This window comes from Colletotrichum navitas (genome assembly GCF_030913465.1).
Source record: "Colletotrichum navitas strain CBS 125086 chromosome Unknown LY79scaffold_9, whole genome shotgun sequence".
Lineage (NCBI taxonomy): Eukaryota > Fungi > Ascomycota > Sordariomycetes > Glomerellales > Glomerellaceae > Colletotrichum > Colletotrichum navitas.
Genome location: NW_026850555.1, coordinates 264,702 through 278,539, shown reverse-complemented (window position 1 = coordinate 278,539; position 13,838 = coordinate 264,702). Strand labels below are relative to the sequence as shown.

The 13,838-nt window shown below is 57.6% G+C and overlaps 3 protein-coding genes across 3 annotated transcripts; 1 reads left to right on the top strand and 2 right to left on the bottom strand.

The window, feature by feature from the left end:
- Nucleotides 1-881: 881 nt before the first annotated feature.
- Nucleotides 882-1,385, bottom strand: LY79DRAFT_542206 (uncharacterized protein). Its single transcript, XM_060556984.1, has one exon. It carries the CDS (start codon nt 1,323-1,325, stop codon nt 1,053-1,055), a length of 273 nt encoding a protein of 90 aa, XP_060417924.1. The 5' UTR covers nt 1,326-1,385; the 3' UTR covers nt 882-1,052.
- A 1,446-nt stretch (nt 1,386-2,831) lies between these two features.
- Nucleotides 2,832-3,940, top strand: LY79DRAFT_405281 (uncharacterized protein). Its single transcript, XM_060553050.1, has 2 exons — nt 2,832-3,303; nt 3,362-3,940. Exons 1-2 carry the CDS (start codon nt 2,973-2,975, stop codon nt 3,592-3,594), a joined length of 564 nt encoding a protein of 187 aa, XP_060417923.1. The 5' UTR covers nt 2,832-2,972; the 3' UTR covers nt 3,595-3,940.
- A 5,611-nt stretch (nt 3,941-9,551) lies between these two features.
- On the bottom strand, nt 9,552-13,385 carry LY79DRAFT_508159 (uncharacterized protein; the record flags this gene model as incomplete). The annotated part of the gene is made up of 7 exons (XM_060553906.1): nt 9,552-10,659; nt 10,810-11,085; nt 11,291-11,402; nt 11,492-11,973; nt 12,040-12,670; nt 12,748-12,946; nt 13,056-13,385. 7 exons carry the CDS (start codon nt 13,383-13,385, stop codon nt 9,552-9,554), a joined length of 3,138 nt encoding a protein of 1,045 aa, XP_060417922.1.
- Nucleotides 13,386-13,838: the final 453 nt, after the last annotated feature.

Genomic DNA, 13,838 nt, shown 5'->3' with positions numbered 1-13,838 from the left:
AGAGGTAACGTGTGTATGTCAGGTAAGGGTTTATTTGTCGCTGGCCAATCCGACCGCGGGCTTGACAGAACAGGCGCGCTGCGGTGCGGTACGGACGCTGGGCTTGGTGATTGGTGAGGTGAGTAGTGAGTGTATCATCGGAGCGGCGAGGTGAGGTCAGGCCAGTTGTGGTTCGTCACTCGTACGTCTCCGTACTGATGGCTAATGGCGAAGGCTGCGACTGGCAAGCTGCGGGTGACAGACGATGCTGTAGGTTCGTGGATAAGGGTTGCCGCGAACACGCTGGCTCTTGACGGAAGCCAAGACCAGGCTGGATATTGCCCGGCATCTGGACCCAGGCGATAGAAGCTGTCGTAAGGCAAAGTACGGATAGGTGGGTGTTGGTAGACCACAATAGGTAGTGTACAGGTATGCTGAGAGGCTGAAGCAGTAGCCGTTTCTCTTCCCTCGACAGTCAATGGGGCCACGGCCGGATTGCATGCGTCTGCTCGTTCATGTTTGCTGCACCAAGCCTGTTTCTGTTCGCATACATGATACATGACGCATATCGCAAGGGCATACAAAGTGTGCAGGAGGGAGAAGTGCATCAGCGCGTTGTCGGACATGTGCGAGGTACGTACTGCTTAGCAGATACCTACGTGCCTACCTATCTAGGTAGCGACTACCTACTCCGTACCTAGGTAGTCTGTTGGTAGGTAGGTATTCCAAAGCTACGTACTCCGTACTCCGTATCTGATGGTCCAGCGGGGATGTCGAACGAGCCCACCTTTTTGTTCCGGTGCGTGGCTCTGATTCGACAGAGACGGCGACTTCCAGCTTGATAATCACGCAGCAGATACAGGCGCTTGAGCTCTCTTTCTCTCTCTCTCTCTCTCTCTCTCTCTCTCTCTCTCTCAACCTGGCTCTCAACCTCGCTCTACCATCCTATCCGCGGTACGAGGCACACAGGCAAGTAAAGGATACACTACACGGCACTACTAGGAAGAGACGCTCTTACCTTGGCTTGGACAATTACAGTAGCGGCAGCCGGACCAGGGCGACAGTCGAGCAGACTACTCCGTAGACGACAGGCATAGCATGGGAACGCGCCATGGGTAGGTAGGTAGTTGAGCAAAGGTAGCAAAGGTAGCAAAAGTACCTAATCCAGGATGAGCTGATGGAATTGAAAAAAAAAAAGCCCGCCTCTGGGAGCAAGGGCGTTGTCGAAAGCTGCTTCCTGAGTGGACCACGGAAAGTGCTGCGAAGGCGGCGCCCTGCCTCATGCACCTTAGCGCGGCTGCATGAGTTAGCGTAGCGCACCTGGAAGCAAGCCTTAGCACTGTCATCTATCTGCCTTGGCTAGGTAAGGTGGCACCTTTACATACTACATCGTATGTCGTCGTGGCTTCGGTGGTGTTCGAGATGAAGGATGAAGACAAATGCTGCACATCGCAAGCAAAGAAAGACAAGGTGGATACCTATCGTGGATGGGACAGACGAGGTACGTACCGTGGCAACGAACACTAACCCACCCCCATGGCAGAGCACAGTGCGGAAGATCCACAGCGTGCCTTTCCTTCCCCTTCGCGCGCGCCCCACAACCTGGAGGAGGATGAACGAACAGGCAGGACCCCTGTTGCCTTAATGTTCTGGCCCTCTTTCTTGCCCATAGTAGTACATATCTGAGGTACTGAGGTACGTATCCAAGGCGCTCTTTCTCTATTTCTCTCTGTGATATTTCAATCCAAGAAGGTGCGGTACAGGGACTCTCTCTATCTACCTGCACGTCGTCTCCACACACCACACGCACAACACACAGTCCTCAATTCGAGCTATTTTCTTTTCTTTTCTTTTCTTTTTCCGCCCCCGTTGTATTCATTTTTAAAACTCATCACTATTAATTCCTCACTCTCTATAGCCTACCCACCCCGTCCTTCTCACACGGCCCATTTCTTCGATCCACATCTCCTGCCTCAGCCCCCTGTCGTTTCTCCATCATTCATCGACAATCGTCGCCACTAAACCACCACCGCCACCAGTTCTTCAACGCTGGGGCCAATCCCCAACTCGATGTAGCCCAGCGGCTCTTGGTCCACCAAAGGGCCATAGCTCGGCCCGGTCAAGAATAACATCTGACAGCAGCATGAGCATCATGATGAGCCTCTCTGCTCGGCGAGAGACGGATATCGGTCCTCTACGCAAAGCAAGCCCAGCCACGGACTTGGACCTGTATGTGCCTCCCGCGGCGGTGGTTTCACTACAGTGCAGTCAGCACACTACACCACACTACCTACAAACACATACACCAACACCTCCCTGTCCTGTCGAACCAGCTTTGCGTCTCACTGCCTTCCCGCCAACAGATGGATGGTCTGTATGCACGTGTGCTGCAACAATGGGCAGCCTGGCTCCGAACGCACAAGATCGCCGTCAAAGTTGTCTCCTTTTCTGATGGTGAAGACTGGCCATCACGTCGAGACCTGCAAGCTCACGTCACCATGCCCAGACCGAGGCCGGCGCGCACCATCGACAAGGGCGATGGCATCTCGTCACAATCATATTATTCAAGCCCCTACTATGCACACGGTCACGGCTTTGTCTCGCTATCAATGGGCACACTAGGGACGCGAGACATTAATGCCACTTGCTGTATCTCCGCTTGCCTGCAGATGTCCGCCCGTATCCGCCCGGCCGTCGCTGTGCGCCAATAGCACAGACGAGCGGACAGACAGATTAGACGCCTGTCCGGGGCTCGGGAGGGTCCTGACGGGACACAACCGGGCCCTTCATCGCAAGAATAAGAGTCACACGGGCTCTGACAGTGACAGGGCCCTTCCTGGTCGTACTCACGATCCAGATCCATTTGCTCCGCCAGCAGCTGGCTGCTGCGTCACAGCTTCGAATCCCTTCGCCCTAGTGTTTGCTTGCTTACACACTTACACTACCCAAGCCCTTTGCCGGCCGCTGCTGGCCGGCGGGCTTTTGAGGGGGTCATGCCTGTAACTCTCTTTGCCTTGCTTGGCGTTTACCAGTCTTCGACAATGTTCGGGACTGCACCGTCAGTTCATAGCTGCTCGGAAACACCTGAAATCACTGCACTCGTGACAGCGACGGACATCGGCCGCTCAACGCCCATCATCGCGTGTCGCGCTCCTCGGTCAAGCACAAAACCTCCGATCAGTGCTCTATTAATAACGATGCCAATATCAGAGCCACAGACAAGACCCATATCCGTACAGGCCCGGCGATCATATCCAGTCGCCCTGGCCCCGGAGACGCATCGGATGATGTATGTACCTCAGCGAGAGAGGCGATCCAAATCAGGTACTGCTATCGTCCCGCCTGCAATGTACACTACCTCTAACAGTGTTGGCCTCGTCAGATACTTACTGTGTCTTGTCGACAGGGGCTCGTGTGTTCCGACTGCACACCTTCACACGCTACTGTTACGTTGGCGGAGCTCTGATGTTGCAGGCCAGAACTAGCCAACGGGAAAGCCCAACGATCCCTACCTGCAAGTCACTGGGTAGCGAGGCTTGGCCACCGGCCTTCGTTGTTCGACAGCGAATCACTCATGTGGGTTTCTGTGGTCCCCCGGAAACCATCTCCTGTTAACGACAGGTCATGCCGGGAGGAAGCCCGTCCAGCACAGATCCGCTTCGGCCTTATCCACGCGCGCTATCCGATGGGGACTCGACGTTGACGATGCCCTTCAAGATCCATACCCGTCGAAACTCTCAGTCCATCGCCCTCTCTCGCCCTCTCTTGCTCTCTCTTTCTTGAGGCTCGCTTGCCACGAATGCATTGCCTGGACCAAAGGGCCCCGTTTCTCTGCGTTATCCAGCCCACAATCTTGAAACAACTCTTGCCGCCCACTCACGAATAGAATGCGGCTGGGGCAGCTCACGCCGGCGATGCCGCCCACAGGTTGACAGCACCCAGCGCTACCGATACGCTACCTCGACAGCTTGACTACCTACAGCGACGCCCGGACCGGGTCAAGGCACCTCACCGAGTCTAACGATATGGGGTATCAACGGCTTAACATGCCACCCCGGTTGTACACCCTCGTCTGTTGTCCTTGTGACCTCTTGTAACCCTTTGTTATGTCAGGGATATGAATATCGGCTTACCTAAGGACACACGCGGAACATTTCATCCATCCACGAACCAACATAGTTGCACGCGAACCGTTTGAGCTGGCCCAGCTGCATACCTATCTTTTTGCTTATTTCGAAACGTTTTCGTGGCTGAGGTCACGGGACATGCCTCCCCATGCTCTTTCCCAGACACCGGCGCCGATTGAATGCCGGGTTCAGGCCGCTTCGCGAGAAGACGGTGTGCAATGTCTTATTGTTCTCTCGGTGGCGGCATAGATTGCCTTGGCTGGCCTGGCTCCACATCCCACACGCACAGCGGTGACACCTTCATCGGGGCATCCTACACAGCACCAGGAACAGGTACGGTTGGGATACCCTTACACAGTATTAGCCCGTTGGGCCCAGATGCCACACCTCGGGGAGAGGGTGCACCCATCACAGTACAAATAAATTTCCTGGCTGCATACTGGGTGGTCAATCAGCCGCCCTAACTCCCCTGTTAAGCTGTGCGGGTACAGTAGGCGGTTGAAGTAAAGGGTTTCTCGCTATCGATATTGATGCGCTACCCTCTTACTTCGCATCAGCAGAAGCTTTTCCATATTTCCGCTTCCAGACTAACATTGGGAGATTGATCTGGCTAGCTGGCCAAGGAGCAGTTTAACGACGACAACCAGGATGCAGTGGTGTGCGCCCGTTCACCTCGGCACAAGGTCTCGACGATATCTTGCGAGGCAGCTTGCGGAAGCTCCGCCCACGAAACGCCGTAAGCTTGCCTGATAGTGGACGTTTTCTTGATTGCTTTCAAACCTTGGGAGAGGCTTATAAGCCATGTTCCACTTCCTTAAATGCCACAAGACAACATGATTTTTTTTTTATCTTCTCGGCAGCTAGATGCATTCGGCCCAAACCCTCGCGGCCCTTCCATCCCAGTCCTAGGCCGGCCTGCTGTGGGAGCTGTCGATTGCTCGATTGGAGCTTATTTGGCACACGGATGGATGACGGGGCTCCGGCAGAAGTAGCTTCGTCGATTTACCTCCCTCGATGGCATGTACAACATCTTCGCTGCTCGGCACTGTCACCTTACTACTACGTATAGTACGTGTTTCCGTACTGGGATTGCTTCTCCAACTTTCCCCAAATTTTGTCTCGTCAACGTTGGACGCTGCACCTCATCCTAGGCGCAAGCCGAGGACGCAACAGCTTGCTGCAACCTTACCCCGGAGGCGATGAAAGACAGCTCACCTCCGCATCGGGACTACGACCAACGCAGCAGCACACCTCCACAACACACCGGGGTAAGGTCCTTTATACGCCGAGATCCTGGGCCCACACACCAAGCGCGACGGATCAAGGCCACTTCGCGATGAGCCGCCATTCCATTCTTCTTGACTGGGTTTGTGTCGGTCCACACCGGTGTTGGAACTCGAGTGAGGCCTGTCACCAAGAATCAGGGTCGCTTTTGGGGCTGTGCAGATGGACATCTGTCCGGCCATCGACCCGTCAGATGTGGAGGGAAACTGGCTTTCTGCAGCTTTGCCTGCCCAGGCGTTTTGTGTTCGTTTGTCATCATTTTGTGCCGAACCTACCATGTATTGCGGCATTGCAAGCTGCTGTCATGGATATGAACTCTCGTCGAATGCCAGTGACAACCTGCGTCAAGAAACGGCGTTCCTGGGCCACAATGCCCAACTTCCCACCCCCTCCACGCCTCTCGAACCCTGCATGGCAGCAGCTATGACCAGGCACATCGTCCCCAAGTCCGCTCACAAACTGAGGGATGGATGGATGGGTGTGTGGGTGGGTGGACAGGTGGTAGGGTGGGAAGACCAGCGTATGAGAATGCCTCGGCCTTCGAGACTGGCTTTTGGACCAATCCCAACGACAAGTTCTCTCACACAGTACAGCATGTACTAAGCATGTCATGCTAGGCGGGAGTCTTTCCCCAACAGAGCCAGCCAGACAGCCGGCCAGCTAGTTTAGCTAGCCGGCATCCAACATCCAGCATCCAGCAATCCAGCCACCATGGCGACGGCGGATGGGAGTCTGTCTCCAACTCGTTCCCCAAATCAGAACCTCGGCATAGCAAACCACCATGGATGCCATCAGAGCTCCCTCATGCCTGCGGAAAGTTGTTGGCCATGATCCCCAATGGAAAAAAAAAGTGTGCACACCTGACCACCCCTTGCCAACGTCGATGACCCCCCGGGCGGCAGGGTATTACCCCTGTCTACCCCAGACTTTACTCTGCGAATTGTGTCTGTTCTCGGCCCATCCACGCCTCGCAAGCATGCTCGGGAATTGGGGACAATCTGGAGCAATCTTAGTGTAGTCTCGCCGTTCACCGTCTGCCGATCCATCTCTGCTGTTCACTCGGCTATGTCGAATACGCCGACAGGTCCATGCTCTATCCTTGAACCATGGAGTATACACCACGGAATGACTCTGGAATTGGAAATCCGCTTCCTGGTGTCACCGGGGGTCGGTGGTCTCTGGCCGCCATGGGCATGTCATTTCAACTGCGCAGTTGAATAGAGCGGCAAGGCACACTGATGGCTGGCAGACAGACACACGGTTCCGCCGACGCCGCGTGCCTGCAAGCTTTATGCTGCCTATCCCGAATGCATTCTGCGTGTAACGCGAGCTGACTTTTGTGCCGGTGACGTAGGGCGCTCCAGGTTCGCCCTGGAGCTATCGACTCAGCCATCGCCGTCGGAGTCGCACTTTTGTTTCGCCCTCTGGTTTGTCAGGGCATATCCATAACCGCGTGCCATGAAGACATTAAGGGCGGCAAAAGGAAACGAAATGGACGTTTCGTCACAGCACACAGCCGCCTCCTGATTCTTCGCCGCCACGCCGAGACGAGTAAAAAAAGAAAGAAAAAAGAGCACATGAAGCACCCCGTCGGATCAAGACCTAAACGGCAGCTCTGCCGACGCGCAAGAAACAAAACTGTCATCCCAACGCCAAGGGATGGCTTCTGACGACCACCACGGAAGGACTGCCCATGAACTTTGCCGTCTCTTCCGATAACCTTCAGCCAGGACCCAGTCGCCGAGCCAGGTTGGTGCCGCAGCCGTCGCAGCGGGGCTCTGCCGAACTTCAACTTTGAAGTCGTGGTTGAAGCAGAACGACTGATCAACGCCTCAAGATGAGGTGAGGAATCTCTCAACCGCTGTTGTCCGAGACAGACGTCGGCGGGCGGAGCAGAAGCAGGCGAGCCGACTTGGTCGATGCGATGTGCTTGTCGCTCGGGAACATGGCTGGCGTCCGATGACCGGTGCTTATCCGATAGATGAATCAACTCGGGCCCATCGTCACAATGTTATGCACATCTCTTATCTCCCATCACACCACCATTCCGCTCCCACACACGGCACCGGTAGCTTGTGTAGTTTTCCAAAATGGCAAAGGCCCAGTTGCTGTTCTGCCGTGCTGCGTCACCGTATTACAACGAGGCTGCAACGCTGGCTGGCAACCAGGTTGAATATCGCAACTTGATGCTACCCTTGGCGACAAACCCGATGAGAGATCCGTCAACCTACGCATCTCTCGTTGAGCTGTATTTGCCACACCAGCTACGTCGCTTAAAACAGCGCAGTAACTCGATAGTCCTCATTTCGCCACAGGTTGCATCAAGCAAAGCGCCATGTGGAAAGTGACCAATGAACGAAACACGCGGTGGCTTCCATTGTGCCCGTTTGTTGGCCCACACACACACACACACACCCACACTTGCATAGCGAGGATGTAGTTCGTTGGCCATGCCATCCATCGTTCCGGATAATTGTTCTTTGACGTTACTAGGCAACGTCACTAGAAAGAAAGAAGGGCCCGGTGTCGTGCAGAGGGCAAAGTACGAGTAGGCCATCCCTTTCTTGATGTCGCTAGCCCAGGCCTGGCGTTTGAGACCAAGGCGGCGCCATTGGGCCCAGACGCACCACGCCAATGCTCTCGATGCTACTCTTCGTCATTGGCGGCCCACGACAAGCTGCAGAGTGCCCGTCCCTGGGACCGACTGGTTTCTCAACGTCGAGCCTAAACCACGCCACATTGAGTCAAAAAAGTGGTTGGCATCTTTTGTTGTGGCGGTTCTCTCGGAGGGTTGCGAGACTGACGATATCCCGCAGACTAGCACCTGAAGCGACGTTGCCCAGTTTCTCGTGCCCCTATGATGAGCCGCCTGAGCGGTTCACCCGCTGACGAATGGTCGCAACCACCACGCCCCTGCTTGTCGAAACGTATGTTTCTCCCAGAGCTATCAAAATCACAATCTCTGTCCGCCGCCGCCGCCGCCGGGAGTACGGGGCTGGCCGGAGCCCTCGAGCGGCCGCCTTCGGTCTCTCTTGAACCGAGTTAACGGTCGCGTCACCGGGCTGGGTGGGGAAATGGGGCGACGCCGGCCAGTCCACCAGCCCGAGAGCGTGTTCGTCGGCCCTCATTTCGGGCCTCTTCGGGCTGTCGATCGATGTCGCGCATGCTTTATTCCCGGTCAAGGTTTCTTGGGAATAGAGCATGCTCGACATCACGGCAGATCCAGTCGGTACTTTGGCGTATGTGTGTATGTGTGTATGTGTGTGTGCTGTACGGCATTTCGTATGCAGTCATGGTAGCTTGTGGCATAGTCGAGTGTGACACGAGTGAAACAAGTAAGTTCCTCCGAGCGAGCGCCCCGGGGTCCCTGTGTGTCGGCCGCTCTCGGCCTGACCTTGCATCTTGGTTCAGTTGATCTTCGGAGTTGGAAATTTGGATAACCTTCTGGATTGGCCTGGCCCATCTACGGATCGCCGTAGTGATCAGCCTGTCTGCTGGGCGAATGACGACGACGACGACGACGACGACTGCGTACGTAACGGCCGGTCGCGTGCTGTTACGCTGCTCGACGAAGCTGGCAATTGGGCAAGTTCTTTTGGGAAGTTGGAAAATGGTATCATGGGCTGCATTTCGGAGTTGCCGCTTCGTAACCTCGTCGTGGCCAGGTCTCACGGGGACGGGCGGTTAACATCAGCGCAGCCAAAGGATACCGTGACTTATTCGAACCCTGGGCCAGACTCTCACAATGGTACGAAACACGCCAAAGTGTTTGTCACGATAAGCTCTATTCCGATTCAATCAAAACGCAGGGTGATTTCCGCTTGAGCCTGGTGAGACACAAGTACGGCCATGTGCCACTGCCTATCAAACACCGGCTTCTGAATCCGCAGGCGTTGGTCCCTTCACTGTAAGACTTTGCGTTGCATTCTTGGAATGCGCCGTTTGTCTTACAACGGTCCCGAATTAAAATACATCTCTAACTGTAAATGTCCATCCTCCAAGTGTCTACCTGGAGACGAGCTACTCGACGTGCGGCCAACGCTGTTACGTCACTTATAACATCCGCAGCCACCTTTTCTCCCCTCCCTCAAACTCCATACACCAATCAATCAATGACGCTCTAGGAAATGAAAAGCAATATCCCACCGTGTTGCCCGGGGCTCACGAGCTCTTCCTGGCGTGAATCCGCTCGTGCCGCCGGCAGTCGTTCAGTCTCGCAAAGGCCTTGCCGCAGTTGGGGCAGGCGTAGGGCCGCTCGCCAAAGTGGCTCCGCTCGTGGCCCTTGAGGTTGATGTTGCGGGTGAAGGTCTTGGGGCACATCTTGCAGCGGAAGCGGGCGGTCTCGACGCGGCGGCTCAGCTGCAAGAAGGCCGAGGGGGCGTCGCTCAGCTCCGGATGGTAGTTGCGGACGTGGCGCTCGCGGTCCTTGTTGGAGGAGAAGCCGACGGGGGCGAAGCCGCACGTGTCGACGGGGCAGCGGTAGGGCCGCTCGTGGCGGCTGAGGTGGGCCTCGCGGTCGCGGCGGGCGTCGAAGCCCTGGTGGAAGAATCTGCAGAGGAGGCGCTGGCACTTGAAGATGTTGGGGCCGTAGTACTGCTCCATGGTGTCGGCGCCGCCGCCGGCGCGGGAGGTCGGGCGGAAGTCCTTCTCGATGGCGTCGCGGTGGAGCTGGACGGCGGCCTCGAGGCGGGGGAGGCCAATCCTGTTGCGCTCGTCGATGGGCGACGTCTGGTGCGCGTAGATGTGGTTCCAGACCCGGAAGAGGGCCGGGTAGAAGGGGAGCGAGGCGTAGGCGGCGAGGTCGTCGAGGGGGAGGCTCGGGTGCGGCGGGGAGTGGGGGCGCAGGTCCGCGTCGTAGGCGGCCGCGAAGCGCGCGAGGGCGGAAGCGAACTCCCTGGCGTGGTCGTCCCGTTGAGTCTGCTCTGCCGCCGCGTCGAATACGAGGGTGTTATGTGGATTTTGATATTGGACGTTGTGAGAGGAGGCGAAGGACGTGGAGCAGCAGGAGGAGGAGGAGGAGGGCGGAGGAGGGGGGGGAGGAGGGAGAAAGACGGCCTTGCAGGATGTGATGACGCTGGCGACGTGACTGTACCACTGCGATACTGCGTAGTCTTGGAAGGAGAAGTAGCCCAGGGGGATGTGCTCGAGCCGCTCGGCCTCGGTGTAGTCCTCGGCGGCGAAGCATCGGAGGGAGAGGTACCGGAGGCAGATGGTCGCGAGGTCGCACTGGACTAACTCTGCGTTGATATGTTCCGTGTCGACGAGGTGCCTGGTAGCGACGAGTCAACACACGCTTTTGTCTTCTTGTTACAAACAGGCTGCCCTCATCAGCCTGCATGATAGGGACGCCTGCAAGTAGGCACACGGAGGCATGATGAAGGCAAACAGGGGAAGAAACACAAGAGAGGGGAGCACATACTTCTTGGCGGTGGAATGGATCAGCCTGATGTTATCCCCTGGCAAGACCTGGACGAGAGAGCCGAGGAAGTCGGCCACATTCTCGGTGCGGATCATGTTCAGGTCAAAGTCGACCGTGTCCCGCGCGCGGTCGAAGGCGAGGATGGCCTGGATCTCGTGCCACTTCAGGGTCCGGTGGGCGCAGACGAGGAACCCGAGGAGTAGCTTCGCCTTGGCCCAGTGGTTGCTTGATAGCCTGGTGAGGTTGTCCTTGAGAGTGCCGAGGAGGGTGTCGTATCTGAGGAGTCTGGTCAGCCAGGGGGGGGGTTTGAGGCGGTTGATGGGCCGGGTGAGAGAGACACGACGACAAGGGTTAGGGTGGCTGAAGGAGAATGTGGCAGAAGGGGGTATGGAGACGCAAGACAACGTTGGACGGGAAAGATATTGAGAGATAGGAGATACTGATAAATTGGGGGGGGGGGGGGGGGGGGTATGGAGCATACAACTTGGATATGGTGTCTGGAAGCATTCCCGGCCTGACTCTCTCGAGCAGTTCTCCCTTGGTCAACTGCTTGACGAGGTATTCCATGGCGAGCTCAGCATACAAAAACAGCCCTGTGGTTCTCGAAAGTCAGTCCTGGGAGGGTCACAGACGGGGGGCCGCCACGCCACGCATCCTCCGCCCTAGTTGTGCCCACACTCACCTTCACTCTGTGCCGTGACCTGGTCCTCAATGTCCTGCACGTTGTCGTCCGACAGGTTGAAGGAGCGGCCCGCCTTGAGAAGCTCCTCGGGCGCCAGCCTCTTTCGGACGTAGGCACGGATGTCCTGCGCGTTGTCACTCCGCGCGTCCAGCTCGACCTCACGGCCCGCCTCGCCGGGGACGCCGTGCTTGGCCATGACGCGCCGGACGTCGACCGTCGCCTGGCTCGTGAACAGCACGCGCAGCGAGCCCTGGCTGGTGTCCTCGCGCCGCCCCACCTGCGCCGTGAGGAACCCGACCGCCTGCTGGACCTCGGTCGTCGCGGCGCACTCGTCGAGGCCGTCGACGACGAGGTACTGCCGCGGGTTGATGTCGAAGAAGGCCTCGAGGAGGGGGAGCACGGCCTCGGGGGAGCTGAGGGAGGAGCCGCCGCTGTTGGCGATCTTGTCGGCGCACAGCGGGAGGATCGCGGCGTTGTTGTTCCTGCCGACAGCGCCGCGGTCGTCGTCGTCGCCGGCGGAATCGGGGTCCAGGACCTCGGCGGCGGACACGAACTGGTGGAGGATGCCGCGGAGGATGCCCAGGTACGTGGACATGTCCTGGTCGCCCTCCTGGCAGTAAAAGTAGGCGACCTGCGCGTCCTCTGGTATCCTGCCCTCGCGGGCCAGCTCCCGCAGGCGGACGACGACGAGCGAGGCCAGGATCGTCTTGCCCATGCCCCGCGGGCCGTGGACCCAGAGCGTCGAGTCGCGGGGCGGGTCCTCGCGCATCCAGTTGGACACGGCGTCGTAGCGCTTGTAGAGCCAGCGGCCGCTGTCCGGGCACAGGGCCCGCGTCCGGACGAAGCTCTCGTGGAGCGTCTCCGTCTTGTTGGGCGCGGCGATCCACTTGAGGATCTTGGTCTTCTGTTCGGTCCTCCGGTCCTGCTCGGCGCGTTGGAAGCGCCTCCAGGCGGCGGCGTAGGCGGCCTCGTACTCCTGGCGGCCGCGGCGGAGGTCGGCCGCGGCGTCGTTGGCGTAGGTGCTCGGCGTCGGAGGGGACGCGAAGCCCGAGTCGACGCTGCCGAGGCCGCGGCGGCCGTGGGCTCGGATGAAACCTGCGTGGAGCCCGAGGGTTTCCTCGAGGTGGGCAAAGGTCGTCTCGAGGTCTTTCCACGATGCCCTGTGTAGCTTGGTCCATACTGCGCGTGCCTTGTCAGTGCCCGGGGCGTCCCGGGAGGGTGATTACGCGATGATGCAAGATGGCCGGCGCACTTACACGTCGTGCGGAGGGAGAAGAGCTTGTATGCCAGCCTGTGGAACTCGAGGACGTCGCGGTAGAGGTGCAACAAGCACGTCTTTGCGTCATGCGAGCCGGCGAAGAACCGTCTGTACTGGTTAAGGGGCGGGATCTCGGCCCCTAGTCGTTGGTAGGCCTCGAGCATGTGGTCAAACGCCTTGTCGTTGATGTTTGTGGTCTGGTGCGGGATGGTGTCAGCCAAATACTCAAAGAACTCGTCCACGAACGAGAGCCATGCCTTAACGGCATGTAGGTTTTACGACACAAGGGGGGGGGGGGGCACGCACGTTCAACAGAAACCTCATCGGGCCCCAGACGCACGCCATGATGTTTACTGCTCTGGAGGGTTCCAGCTCGCTGAGAACCTCCTGCAAGCCATCCATACCCTCGAGGAACATCTGGATCCTGCTGAGGTTCATCATCGTCCTCTTCTCCTGCTGCTGGGACTGGATGGTATGGAGGTCAGCGTAGACGCCATGGCTGGTCGCCTTTTCGAAACTCGCAACGTGCTTGGTGTCCAGAATGGCCTTGAATGCATCGGCGCTTTGGGTGAGTGCGTCACCGAGGTCGTCGTGCAAGTCCGGCCTCATGGCGGCGTCGCCGAAGCTCTGAGCCATGGCTCGTTGCAGGAACTCCGGGCCCAAACACACCGGGCACGGCGCGGGGGGGGGGGGGGGGGACCGGGATCCGGCGCTACAGGTTTGGTTAAAGGTGGCTATTAGGGGGGGGGGATTTCGCAGATCGCCGGCAGCACGGCCAGACCACAACGAAAGCAAACAGAACAAGAAGACGAAGTTCAGTCACGAAAGAGGCGAGCAGTGAATTGCAGAGAGATGGCCAGGAAACGAACGAGAGACATTCAGTTTCGAGAGAATGAAGACGATATGAGAAAGAAAGAAAAGAGGAAAAAGAGGGAACGTTATCCACTTGATGACTTGCATTTGCAGTTGGTCGATAATAACTGAGGCTGATGTTCTCCTCTCTCACTCTCTCACTCTCTCATACACACACACACACACACACACACACACACATGCATACACACATGCATACAACTCTCTCTCTCTCTC